We start from the raw sequence: 15,434 nt of genomic DNA on the forward strand, positions 1-15,434 counted from the left end.
GTCTATAATTTTCCTTTGTTTTATCTTCATTTTGAACTTATCTAATGAGTTCTGTTTACTTGCAGCTTATGCGCAATAAATGAAACTTATATATATATATATATATATATATATTATTTTTAAAAATACAACAATGATATTATAAGGGACACAGACATTAAAAATCGAGCCTATTTCAAACGATATAGTGATTGGGTATTTGCACTTCAAGAAGAAGATCACGAATACTCAAACATGTGACCTATGACGTCATTCCAGCTGATCGTTTATAGGCAAAATAGCGTGTTATAGTCGAGCTAAGTTTCTCCGCATGAGTTAGAATGTTATTTAAAGGGAATTTATGAAATATTGCGCCATATTCCGCAACGAATTTGTTTAAATACAATTCTTTCTCGTCTATGTCTTTTACTTAACTTAGATCCATTATTTGTTTAGTATTTTATTCTAACCGTTATAAATTTTTGTTTCGTGTACCAGACATCTTCGATGCTTAATTAGTTTATGTTCTATGCGGCTTCGTGAATGTCTTTGGGTTGAGTAAGAAAAATAGAGTGAACGAATTGAAATCTTTGTCAAATAATATAGAATGTGTCACTTAAGTGAATTGATACTTGACGAGCCTAGCTTTCTCGAAATAGAATAGAAATAACAGTTGCTGACGCAAACAAATGCCATGTTTCAAGAACCCATCAGGATTGAGAAATCCACACTCGCAGGTATCCTATTATATATCATTAGTGAAATTTACTTAAACATTTTGTTCGTAGTTGAACCCTCAAAATAAGTGTCGCCACATCATTCCACTTCCAGGAAAAACAATTAAACAATTAATTATGCATATAATGTTAATATTTAGCTGGAAACTGCACAAGTTTTCCAGTTTTTACTAAAACTACAGGGTCAGGCGATTAATCAAATAATTTTTTCACTTTGGCTTCTCTCTTGGTCTGATGATTTTACGTCTAATAAAGTGTTAGTTCAAACATCTGTGAAAGAATATCCTGAATCATCCTTTAAGATATAAATTGGCTTTGGTCTATCAATGATGACTTTATTCTGTTTATCTTTGACCAGAACGTTTTATAGTGAAGACCAGTAAATGGAGCTGTTAAAGAAGGTTTCCCAGAATATATTTTGAGAAATATCTGAGAACGTGTCTTCAAGTTTTCAAACACAAACGTAGACTTAGCGGAATGATTTGATGTTGATACTGTATACGTCGTATATGTTTCTTCAATTTAATTAGAAAGTTATTTTCTGCGATAGATTCTTTTTCTTCTGTGAAAAATTGACCTGGTAATCTAAATTTTCACCATAAGCCATTTTAGAAGTGGAGCAATTTAATTTGTTCTGATGGCAAGATCAGCGGCCAATCTCTGAAAGCATGGCTCATAATAGCTATGTTAAACACTAATGCAATCGTTCTATGAACCACAGTAATGGATGATAGGCAGTCTTGCGTGATATGGAAATGCCAAAATTTTCAAAAGAGCTGAATAAATCACTGGCACCCACGATGAGTGGTGTTTGTTTCAGGCCCCCTATTCCTAGATATTCAACCACTGTATAAAATTTGGGTAAATTTTTCTGTTATACCAACTAATAGAATAACTTCTGGCCAACGATCAATACAAGTTTAGCAATTGTTTAAAACCATTTTATGACGGCATACGTCCCAACAAATTGACGATTATATGATTAAAACGTTCATTAGTGTCTAAGTGGTGAGTTATATGACGAATTATTTCAGCCTTTTAACATGCAATGCATCTTCTAGTCAATTTGGCTATATTCTGTTTCATATTAGGCCAAGTGAATCGTTGGCCTACTAGTTTGATTTATGATCTAACTCCATGATGAGCTAAAGTCATCCACAAATGAAATATAGAAAATCTGTAATTATTTAGTGGGTAATAAGATTTATTAAAATGTCACAATAAAGTTAGGTTATTTGACCTGTACTTGAAGTTTTTGATGATTTACGCTAATACTTGATTCCAAAAATTCTTTTAATTCAGGGTCATTTTTTTATCTGTATCAGAAGAATTTAAATCATTTTGTGTTGAAAGATTCTGAATACGCGGAAGAGCATCGGCGACGAATTTTCTGGGCCACTGGTGTGGTGTTCTTATAGTTGCAAATTGGAACTAAAAAATCAAGTTTATTAATTTAAGAGACAGCTCATCAAATTTTTGAGAAAATGTATGGACTATCGGTTTTTTATCTGTAAAAATCACAAAATCACTCCCCTCTGAGGTGTAAAGAAAATATTTAATAGCTGCAAAAATCACCAGTAGTTCGCGCGGTCGCATACACGCCATATTTCTGTTCAGCTGGACTAAGTTTAGTTAAAAAGAAACCTTAAGATTCCCAGTTGTTATTTTCACGTCGTTGAACACATTTTCATGCAGCCCAACTGGAGACGTCATCCATTAAAACTAGTGTTGTTTTAGGACCCGGATGGACTAATGTGTAAGATCTTTCGATGACGTCTTGGAATTCTTACACTTTTCACTCGTTTCGGTTCTCTAAATCAATATCATTTTTTATTCCTGTAGGCAGAGTACGCAAAGTGGATAGTCATTTGATGAAACGTGACGATTTAAACAGTAACATCTCGATATTGAAAAATAAACAATATTACAGCTTAAACATAGAAACGTGACATCATGCATCACTCGGACACAACGTCATAATAACGTGACGTTACTCAGTGAACAGTCCACTACTGTTAAAAATATATTCCTTTTACACAAGTTTACATGCACACAGAATGACGTCACTCATGTTATCAATTAACAGAAGCTATTTCTGTAGCCTACACACAACCGAAACTTAATTCTGTTAACTCAATATATTCAGAAGAGTAACGTACCACTTCAACATGCTGTCCCACTGTCATGTGATCTATTTATAAAGAAATGGAAGTGAATGAATGTGAGAAGTAATAGATATATGAATGAAAACATGATAAAATAAATCAATGAATAAATATATGAATGCATCGATAAAAAATGAATGAATAAATACGTGAATGAATAAAATAATTAATTTCTTCACTGTCAAGATTCGATTATTCTCCATTTTTACAGCTTTAATCGAGTTGATAGTTACTAAGATACAATCCAACCCAATTTGTTCGGATTCGCACGGTAATGCCGCAATTTAAATTCAACAAAATTACAAAGCGTGCCGTAAATATTCCCGACAGACCTTTTTAAAGTGTAACCGCCAAGTTTTCGTTTCGGTCCAGGCAACACACTCAGTACTTAAATGCGCTATCTTTCGGTCCCAGGACGATAAAAGGAGAAAAGGAGAGATAAACGCGCACTCTCGAGTGTCTAATCTGTAGGCATTAAGTTCCTCAGAGTGTGCCTCTCAAAAATCCGGCACATATTTTATTGCATCCTAAAGTTAATGAAATGTTCAACGAAATCTTTCACTATTCTAAAAATATCCAACAATACAATACGTTAGATTGCAGATTATTCAACAGTCAATTGTTTAGGGTTATGGGGGCTATTCAAATATTACGTAAGCATATCTTCGTCAATTTCGGATTCTCCTCTCTCCTTGTCAGCAAAAATTAGCAAATCACAAACTCTCTCTCACGCTTAAGTAAGAAAGTCGCAACAGCTCACCCCTTTGGTTTTTTCTTTAACTTTGATTTTTACTACAGTTTAGAATTACAATTTTAGGGAAAAAAAGAATGGAAGTTCGTATGAAGTAAAACTTACGTTTTTACTTTATTTTATAAAATTTTAAGTATATTATTCATCAAAATTCTTTCGTATTCTAAACTCTTGGTCTCTGAAACTCTCCGAATTCTTTATGTTCCAATTTTCTTTTTCGAATTCACCTCTTATTCCAATTTTGGAAAGTTTTAACGTGTATTTTTTAATGATATTTTCCTGATTTGCTTTTCTAAAACTTTGTGAAATTTATGGGGCTTTTAATGTCTTACGTAGGCATTGTTTATATTTCTCCCTTTCCCTGATCAACAAAAATAAGCAAGTGACGAGTGCTAATGTAATATTTGAGTGGCCAAGTTAGCCATTGAATCGCAGCTTAATTCTTGGGTTACGTTAAAAAGATCCAATTAATAATTATTGTAAAAAATTGCATAAAAAGTACAATTTCAAATGCGCAAGAAAAAGCAGCCAATGATAGTTGGTACAAAATAGTATTTCGAGACAATTCTCGTTCCTTATGATGCCAAATTTTGTAACATGTGTTCACACAGTATAACATAATAGCATAAAATACTCATTCTTTGTCCAAGTACTTTTATCAACCAGCAAATCACTTGATGAAGATTCTTATTTCTTAGGTTTACATTCGCATAAAATCACTAAAAATTATGAGGGTATTGTTAACCATTAAATATTTCGTTAGCAGTGATTTTATGGTATTTATTTTTAGCATTATTTGTCATTTCGTGTACCATTTTAGATTTTGATAATTGGGATATATTTCGCTCTCTTACGTTAGCTTCCTTACACTCCTGTACATAAGATTTGAATCAACTGCGCTTGCTCGAGCAGTTGATTAATTTTTAGGAGTTATTTAGTTGCTATCGTTACGCTATATTGGCTTGATTAACGCTGCAAAGATAAAGCAACAAGCACGCTACTTATTACTGTTAAATGTTGTTTACTGTTTAAGCCTACCTTCGAATTCAAAACATGAACTTATAATGCGAATTTGAAGAAATATATTGATGAGATTTGGATATGAATCATGTTTGTTGAACGAAAAAATCGTCTAAGTCCATTGTAAATGTTTGTTGTGATTTTGTAGTCAAAGTTCAAACGATATTCCACTGCGTAAGCGTTTTTAACTTACCGATTTTTGCGAAATCTCTTATTTTCACTTACGCAAGTGTTACAACTTATTTGTAACACTGTTTTCCAATAGTTGATCCAATCAATTTCACGGACTCTATAGAACACTTTATGATGTCCTTAGCACAGTGAACTATGCTTCCAATATTTCAACATCACTATCCAATAATGATTTCTACTTCAGCAAGAACTTAATATGTTTAATAAGCCTATACTGGTGCAAGAATTGTGAACGCCCTACCATGTAAGGGAAAGCAGAGCCATCTAGGTACACCACGCAACCATGCGAAAGAGAGCAGAGCCATCTATGCACTGACACCCACATAGCTGAAGGAGAGGTGTTTTGACTTTTCTTATAAGAAGATGGCAACTGATTGAAAAAGGGTTCTGCCCGGTACTTTTAGCCGGCAGAAGGGGTTCGAAGGTGTTGGAGTAGTGTGAGGGGCTTCGGCCCCCAAGCTCTTGAGATTTTTTGCTTCGAGTAAGAGATAGTATGGCGTGCTAGGTCATTGTGGATATAGTTTTTTTTAAATGATCGGAATTCATCCGACATTTAGTGTTTTAGACACTAATTTAATCTTTATATTGTGCTGGTATTTCAATTCCACCAAATTCTGAAATTTCAATTTAATTTTATTTTTATATTATGATTTGTGTCAGTCTCCTTTCGAGCAAGTTGAATGTTTCTATTTTTAATTTCAGTCATAGCTTAATTTATTCCAAATACTTTTTAATATAGAGAAATACTTTTCGCAATTTTTATTCCACTTTCGATCTTTTTTTTTTTCAGTACTACCACGTGTGGTATTAAGTCTAATTTATTTAATTGTTCGTAGGGTGCCATGTGGTACAGTACTGATAATATTTTATCTATTGTTCTTATAATTTTTACGACTATTTAAGGTGCTATATATTTACAGTGAACATAAAATTAATTGATAATTGTTCGTACATGTGCACTACCTAACTTGAGATTAACTTAAATCCGATTTTAACTTCAACATTATTAATTTTATTATTTCACCACCATATTAATTAATTATATAACTTTATTAGCAAGTTTGATATTTTTTCACATGCGCATGAGGGCGATTCCACAAAAAGTGGTCCTGACTGACTAAATATTCAAAATTATCGTAAAAACAAGAATGACAGAATTTCGGAATCTGGAAGATGTAAATTTTTTAATAGTTAAGATATTTTTTTTTAATTATAAATAGTATTTATTAAATTCTAAAAAAAGGTGGAACACTCTGAATTTTAACAGGATTTCTCTACTTCTTTATATTACACTCATGTCCATAAATTAAGGATAATTCAGAATCACACGGAAATCAAACACTAAAATTAAAATTTCACCTGTAGAATTATCACACACATCCTGAAGAAGAATTTGCAAATTACAGGAAACCACTAGATGACGCTGGTAGTACGTCACAAGGACGAGAGTGTAAGAGAGGGGTATATAAGGAATGGTGGCAAAGAAGTAAAATTGTTCACAAGCACTATAAAAGCCTTTCAGTGCAATAACCGCATAGTTATGGAACAAAAGAAGCATTTCGGATGATTTTTTACGTGGCAGAATCATCGGACGACTGGAATGTGGACGTACCCAGCTGGAAGTAACCGAGGAACTTGGAATCACCCAGAGTGTCCTCTCCAGGCTTTGGCAACGATTTCTAGATGATGGTAATGTGAGTAGACGTTACAGCACAGGCCGCCCCCGAGTTACAACGCCGAATGAAGACCGGTATTTGGCAGTTACTGCCAAAAGAAGCAGACGGAGCACAGCATCAGACCTGTCTCGTCAGCTCTCTTCAGCTACCGGTACGACATTTTTAAGGCAGACCGTGTGCAGACGCTTGGGGCACATTGGTCTATATGCTCGTAGGTCTGTCAGATGTGTTCCACTTACCGCAACTCACTGTAGCCTGCGATTAACCTGGAGTAGAGAGCATGCAATGTGGACACCGCAACAGTGGTCCTGTGTGATGTTTTCCGACGAGTCAAGGTTTAGTTTGCAGTCTGATTCTCGCCGGACTTTCATATGGAGAGAGCCAGGTACCCGTTACCACCAAGACAACAACATTGAACGACACCGTTACGGTGGTGCATGATGGCTCGTTTGGGGAGGAATTATTCTAGGTTCTAGAACTGATCTGCATGTTCAGAGTGTAACGATGACAGGCCACATCTATAGGGATGTCATTTTGGAACAACATGTACACTTGTTTCGGGGCGCCATGGGTGCTGAATTTCTGTTTATGGACGACAACACCGGTCCTCACCGCGCGAACATTGTACACGAATGCCTTCAATCGGAGGATATCACCCGTATGGNTCTCGAATTAAAACTGCCAATAGTTAAAATTTTATAATTAATTTTATTCAAGGTAACACACGTAACGAAAAGTTACGCGCGTTACTGTTATGTGTGTTAGAGGTACTTATACACTTTAATTATTTATTTATTTTCAATAAAAGATTTAAATCATGTTCGGACATTTTTTATAACCGCCGCGCAACTTCAATGCCACAAATACGGAATTGTAAGATTGTGGTTTTTTGTAAAATCAGGTCGGTATAAGCATTAATAAAAAAACAGCATAATAAGACGATAATTTTGAAACTTTTGGAAATTGTTTTCCCAAACTTCTATTTGTTATACGTTTATGTTTAAGTAGAATATTTCGACTGCATTTGCTAGATTATTATAAAATGGATAAGCTTAAAATAGTGTCCTTATCTGGATTTAAAAGAATAAGAAGATGAAGAAAAAAAGAAAAGAGCATAAGATTCTGCACTTCAAAGGAAAGAAAATAAGGAAATAATGAAAGTTAGACTTGAACTTTCAAAACAGATTGATAATGATGTAAAAGGTTCACCACTAAGTATTTCAGATGAACTTAATTATTAATAAATGGATTTTCTTCAAAAGTTAGATTGTTTATACTATGCTTGTATTGAAACAAGAGCTGGTTCTCTGGATTATTACGGGGAAAAACGGGCAATAAAACGAAAGAACTATCTAACAATGTTTCTAAGAGAGGCTTATACTGATTTTTGTCAGTTGCATCCTAAACATTGTTTAATTTTCCATATTTAGTGCTTTATGACTAAAAAATTTATTGCTACTGTAAAACTTAGAATCAAAACAAATATCATGAAATTTTTATTCTTTAACTGGAAGGCTAAAATTAAGTTTATGACAATACATGGTGATGGTAGAAGTATTTATGTATATAAAGTAAAAGAAATTTTGGATCTAATTGTTGGAAGGGTGCTTCTGATACTTACAAAAATTTCTCATTGCTTGTTATAGGTTTCTAACCATCATTTATTGTAGTTTGGTAACGATGAGAAAAAGATGACAATAGCTCACAATAAAAAATATATAATGGCAAATGTGCAAGAAGAATGTTTTGAAATAACTCTTGAAAATTGGACTAACTTTCAATAATACGTAAGAGTTAAAAGAATCCGAGGTGATACTTTCCAAAAGAACATATCTAGCATTAAAATCAGGGCAGTTCAAGTTGACTTTGCAATGGCATATTCTTTTGAATATCAAAATGAATTTCAATCAGCATTATGCTATCTACCCTCTGTTCACAGTTATTCACAGCAGCTGTTTCCTTAGACGATACTTGTTTTTCATTTACAATATTCTCTGATACAAAAGACAAAAGTAAAACAATGTCTGCACTTTTATTTTAAGACTGTTTCAAAAGCTGTTTCAAAATTATTCTACTTCAGAAGATGACTTTACAGAGACCTTCCATAGTGATAAGCCAAGTTAAGAATTTAAAAATAAATATATGGTTGAATTATTTCACCTTTTGTCAATCAAAAGAGGAAAAAGAAATTCATTTGGAAATATTTTACCATATCGCATGGCAGAAGTGCTTTGTATGTGATAGGTGTGTAGTACAAAATCTTCAGAGCGAAGCAAAAGGCAAAATCAATGCAACAATAGTGTTGTTATGCAAAAAAATTTGATTTGTTATACAGTGTTGTTTGCAAAGCTAACCAATCAACTCATGTCTAATACAACAGTATTACATATTAGCCAAAATGAAACAAAGATTTTAATTGAAAAGATCAATCCATTTCAACGGTAATACAAAGTATTAAATCTATGCACAAGTATCTCTATATACTTGAATAACATGCGTAGATGCACAGATTGTGGCACACGAATAGTCAGTTTCTGCCCCCTCCTGATACGTTGTAATCAGTAGAGCTCCTATAACTGAAATTAAAACGAGATGTGCTCTATCTTGGGCACATTATTGACACAAATACACATGCTTGTAAACTTAAAATACAATATATGCAGGAAATTATGGGAAAAGATGCATATTTTATGTTTCATGACAGAAATGATTTTCAGGAAACAGATGTGCAAACAATTTGATATGTTTTCCTCTCTAAACCAGAATGAAGGAGGGGTACAATTTTCTTTCCAAACAATTAACTATTTCATTTGTTAAACTAAATTGTTTTTCTTCTGTTAATTTAAAATAAATATTTTAGTGCAACATTTATAACTTTTCAGTTGAAATATTCACATAGGGTAACACACGAAACGTTCAGCTAACACACGTAACGCACCAATTTCACCAAATAAAAAAGTTTTTACTGATGGAAAAAAAATTAAAAAATCCCTAAACACAGCATTGATATCCTATCTCTCCATAAAAAAATATCTTAATTTTGCACATTGATACTTCACAGAATTATATGAATACATTCAAAATTTCAAATATCTAGCATTATAAAGGGTAAAACACGTAACAAAATTTCAGAATTTTTTTTATCTACATNTTGATTCCTTAATCTTAGATTTTCATCACGTAGTTAAAAAGTTTTTCAGGGGACAAAATTAACTGCAAAAACTTTTTTTTAGAATAGAGAGACATGTAGATTTATCAACAAATTAAGAAAAACATAAAAAAATATCTAACAAGTTTATTATAATGAGTGTTAAAGTTGAAATATGTCGTGTAAAAGTAACACACTTAACAAAAGAATCTCCCATGAGCATTTAACCAGAATTGTAACATCCGCACTAAGAGTGCGCATACGCAATTACTTGAAGTCTTATGTACGGGGCGTATCGAAGCTGAAGTAAATTTGCGAAATCGACCTAATTATTTCAAATTAAAGGCTTAAAATTAAAAGCGATGTTTTTTTATCACTGGGTTTGTTTGTTTTAAAGTAATTGTTATCACTCAATATTTTATGATAGACTGATTTAAATCTGCATTATATCCGTTTTGCAATTATTACACATTAGACAAGTTAAATTTACTTTTAGGATAAGGTATAAGTAAACCTGTCCAATCAACAATGTCAGAAAAAATACAAAATTATGAGCGAGTATTAGGAATTAATTTTTCGCATTATTGCTGATTAATTTCTTTGGCGAAACACATTGAGCAATTTTTTTAAGTAGCCAAAAGCTTAGTATTAGTTAAAAAAAACTTGCAATGGTATATATAACAGAACAAAATAATTATGTTTAAATTTTATACCAATAAAATGGGGAATTGAATCTGTGAAATTAAATATCTGTTAAAACAATAATATTTAATTTAAATAGTTTTTTTATTAATTTAGATGCAAGAATATGTTTATAGACAAGAAAAAAAAAGACGATACCCGTCATCGTGAGAGTTGGTATGAGAAGCGAGCAGGGGGGGGGGTGAACCTCCCCAGTTGATTACAGTATTTTACCTCGGTATTTCTCCAAATAATGCTGTTATACATTAAGATTTATTTACAATTCAGAAAAATATTTAATGATTTTATTATGAAAAAATGAAATATAATGAAAAAAAAACTGCTTTTTAAGTGAAGGGGAGATCTATGTTTTTATGAGATTTTGTTAGACTCACACATGAAAACTATTGAATACATATTTATTAAAATAATCTTTAAGGGCATAAATTCTCGTAAATGATGTCACCCCTTTATCTCAATAATCCTCCCCCTGTCACAAAGTGTCACCCCTTTCTATCTGTCACATACTGACAAAGCAAAACACTTAGTCATAGAACATATTTCAAGTTTTAAAATGAAAGTATGCTCTTTCAAATTATTTGGGAATACAACAACAATAATGTTTAGCTATTTTGAAGGGAAAAAAACATAATGCATTTAATCCGCTAATTTCAAATGTTTTATTAATGTTACACTTCTTGGTAACTCCCTTGTAACGAACTGCCCTCAATGCTTCCATATCATTTATGAACAGCCCCTTATTTATTTTTCCTTAAGTGAAAAATAAATATCATTTGTTTTCCCCATAAGATATTTTAGAAAATCTAAAACATCAAAAAAATGATTCTTTTTCCTTCTTTAGACTCAAAATTCTTTCGATCTTGCATTATAAAGGAGAGAGATTATTAGCAAGAGCACAAAACCCTTAGAGCATAAAATTTCGAATTCCAAAAATATTTAAACGTATATTTTAAACCAAAGTAAATGAGGACTAATAAGAATTCATTTTTGTCCCTTTGCTGTTTTTTCAGCTTTAAAAACGCATAAATGTGGCGAACCAGGTTATTTATTACACTATTGCTGGGCTACGGAATTCTTGCTCAACTATAAAAAAAAGGACAGAGCTTAGAATTTCTTAAAAACCGAACTTTATTCTTTTTACCTCTAGGAATAAAAAGAAATCTTATTTTTTTTCTCATTAATGATTGGTTTAAACTGTTTTTTACACTTTGTAGGAATGACTCTATTTATTTATTTGTAAGTTTAAAAAAAAATGTGTTTAAAATAAAATCTGGACACAGCTCGAAGTGCACCTTTCAGAAAATGGACGCAATATAAATAAATACGCCATTTTAAAGTTAATTCCAAATGTAACAACTAAACGAGGAATTTCGTCCTTACTTTCTACACAATGAGCGCAATCAATCATTTTAAAGGGAAAAAGAAAAACCGTCAAGACGTGTCTGAATCACAAAACCTGGATAAGTCATCGGAGCATCAAAAATTCAGCTTCAATTTGAAAAAAGTACAAACTGTTGCTATTCACCTGGGGTTTTATAGGTGCCCAGCATCGGGAGCTGTTATGGCTACAGATTAAAGATTAGAGTGATTCTATTTTAGCTTTTTATAAAAAAAGAAAATCGGAATATCCTGTGGAAGAAAAAATTGTGCATTAGCGTCAAATTTTGGTTGAAATTTCTCTAATTTTGTAAAATGCATCAACTTTTATATATGTTTTTATTTTTTATGCATTAAAACTTTTAACCTCCTGCAGTGAAAATAGTTGCAAGACTCTTTGTAAACAAAAATATTATTATGTAACATTATATTTACCGGTCTCACCAAGCTTTAAGAATTTGCAACGTTTTCATATTTTACCAGCCTAATGCTGAGTTTCTATGACGCATATTTTTTTTAATTAAATACACTTTCAAAGCTTTTTTTTAATAATAACAATATAGAATTGCATAGGAATAAAACTTAAAAGAATAAAGAGTCAGATGGTAGAATCAGTTCCTTTGCCTAATTTACCGAAGCTATGAAAAAATAACGAGATTTATAAATAACTTGATATTATTAAACACATAAAAATAAATAGAATGAATTGGATGGACCACGTGATTCGAATGAGTGATGACAGTTCAATAGAAAATATATTTCTCTTTAGACCCACTGGAACAAGAAAACGGGAAAAAGTCGCGGTGGAGGTGGAGTTTTTCTTGTAATGAATGAAAAGAATTGGAGATAAATTGGAAGTCGTTACGGAGAAATCTTGAGAGGAAAGCAGTGGCCCACATTGGTCTGTCTTTCCAACTATGATGAGGATAAGGAAAAAAATAACCCAGAATTCACCGCAAGGAGGTGGCTGCATTTAAATTTAACCCAACCGGTTAAAGAACACATTTTATTTCTTTTTTTAGTGATTTAGCTATTTTTCATCTTCATATTTTGCCTTATTTTCATTCCATAAATTTTCCAGATTTTAATATTTCGCGCTTAAATCCATCGCAAACCGATGAAGATATTTCTGTCACTTCTCTTTCTAAAGCGCCTCTGGATTCCACAACTGATTTTCAACATCATCCATTTGTGTCACTATTGTTACGCGTCGACTCATTTGAAGTGAGCAAACAAATGAGCTAATGGATCGTTTTCTCTTAAAGAATGAAGTTTAACATTCTTCTGAAGCTATAAAGGAAGCTTTAGATCATAACAATCAAAAGTTATTCCATTTCTTTGGATTACTGTATTCACTTATAATTATGCAAAACAGCATAACATTTGTATAATGCTTAATCGAACTAATATTTTACAAAATATCGTTCCAAAAAGATTTTATGCGCGCCTATATAGATAGAAATATATCATTATTTTCAGGATTTTCTTAAGCTAAATTTTTCGAAATAAGTTTCTAAATAACATTTTGGGGTGAAATTTTGGATTTTAAATGAATACCGTATAATTTTACTATAAAATAAAAATATGTACTAATAGTTGGACTTTATAATAAATTAATTTTGATTTACTTAAAATGTCTATTAAACGTAACGTAGGAGGTTTTAAAATATTTGAACAAAATGACGGTATATTAAATAAAATCTGTTTAGACAATCCTGATTCTACTTTTAATCATCGATAACTACAACGTAATTTACGTGTAGTAAGATCTACCTCAGTGCAATCTTATAAACTTTTCCATGCTCAGAATTTTTACCTTTTAACCTATGATGTACAGAAAATTCATGTAGCGGTTTTGCTGTTATGATTCTGTCTCCGTATTCTAGTCATTTTGAACCCACCAAACTGTAAAGTTACTCCTCAAGAAGCAATGGGCAAATTTGCTTTATGTAAAACCATTTATTTATTTATTTACTTATTTATTTATTTATTTTTTTTTTTTTTGAGGAACAAGCGTTACACAAGGAAAAAAATCACACGGGTTGGAACTTAAACCAGGCTGGTTAAAAATTAAATTTATTGAGCTTTTTTATCGATGGGCATCTAAATGGTGTCACTCTGGCACAAACAAATTTAGCACCCCTCTACGGCAAAAAGCTTAACTATCAGTTAGAGTGACGAATTTATGAGCTTACCGGAGTTTTTTTATTATTATTATTTATAATCAAATTTGTAATGTCTTTTATAATCGTTGGTCATTTATTTTATTTTAATTCGATAAAATGCTTAGATGTTAATTGATTAAGGAGGTCATTCGTTAAGGAAAACAAAAGTACATTTTGCAAAGTTAATTATTATTTATTTCAAATATTTTCATTTCTCACCATTTTTCTTGTTCTTAAATTTTTTTTCAATCTTGACTAAAATACATATTTATGTGAAAGACATGTAAAAATAGTACTTTAGAAAAAAGAATAAATGGCGAAAAGTGTTTTTATTGTATATTGTTTTCTTTGTTTAAAGTAAAAATTACTACGTGAGCAATTAAAATAAACAGTAAATATAAATTTGAGATAAATACTTTTTACGTTTTATACAACTAAACTGTGAAATAAAAGACTTGGAATAGGTCAGAAAATGTTATGTTTCTACTAATGAAAAAATTTCGAATCACTACCCTAAATTCACGCAATCCAATCTTAATTCAATGATTTTGATTGAAATGTAACATAAAATTCAAATTTAAAGCAATACACTACCAATAGTTATAAATAATTCATTCATGATACAAATATAATGGTACATGTATAAACAAAAATATGACAGAGGCACTGCGTAATATACCGTAGAGTTTAAATATTCACATCTACTGAATCAACTAACTGTTTCCGTTCAGTGTTGCTAGAGGGCGCCGTAAGCAGTTTGACCCGGAAAAACTTTAAGAAACGCGTCGAGATGACGTCAGAGTGATATGGTCCTTATAGTTCATGGTTCAAAGTTACCGATGGCCAATTTTATTTACAAACGTTTCTTTTCTACATAAACGTAAATCAATTAGGTAATACTAGAGATGTTTCCAAATGATTTTTTCCTGACATAGCTAAAACTAAGAAGTTTTTTTAAATAAGTAATAGATTAAAACAAACTTTAAAAAATTCTGTTTGTTTACAGGGAAGAAAACGACTTTAAACTCAAATTTATTCAAAATTTGATTATAAGTTTAAGGACTGATTTTTGGGTAATAAGGTAAAACAATCAAGTTATTAAAATTTCAAATTAGAGAATTTGGAGGACTTTCGAAGTTAATTTTCTAGCGATAGCATCAATAATATTCGAAGAAAAATGGCGGTTTACAGTGATAACTTAAAGGTAATGAAGCTGTTCATTGAGCAGATAACTATTTGAACAAATTCTATGAGCACGATAAACAAGTTCATATTTTTCTTCCAACCGCCTAAACAAAAGAAGTCAGCTGACAAATGCGCTCTTGATTTCTGGGAATCATTCCATATTTCGGAAATTTGATTTATTTAGTTAATGACATTTCGAGTATCTAACCAAAATCAATCCATTTTATTCTTTTCCACCTTAGAGTTCCCGCAGATCGCCCTCACAACACCCTTGTGATGATGCCACCCCAATACCCTCAGTTTTCAATCTTTTTTCATTTTCCTAAATTTATAATAT

General features: G+C 31.8%; 1 protein-coding gene across 1 annotated transcript in view; it reads left to right on the plus strand.

Moving 5' to 3' along the window:
* Nucleotides 1–6,961, plus strand: part of LOC139426181 (uncharacterized) — an 18,602-nt gene extending 11,641 nt beyond the window's left edge. Inside the window, exons 2-3 of the mRNA XM_071183975.1 lie at nt 2,412–2,472; nt 6,427–6,961. Coding sequence (XP_071040076.1) covers nt 2,412–2,472; nt 6,427–6,961 — 596 coding nt within the window. The remainder of the gene's footprint in view (nt 1–2,411; nt 2,473–6,426) is intronic.
* Nucleotides 6,962–15,434: the final 8,473 nt, after the last annotated feature.

Source organism: Parasteatoda tepidariorum, chromosome 8, assembly GCF_043381705.1.
Source record: "Parasteatoda tepidariorum isolate YZ-2023 chromosome 8, CAS_Ptep_4.0, whole genome shotgun sequence".
NCBI lineage: Eukaryota > Metazoa > Arthropoda > Arachnida > Araneae > Theridiidae > Parasteatoda > Parasteatoda tepidariorum.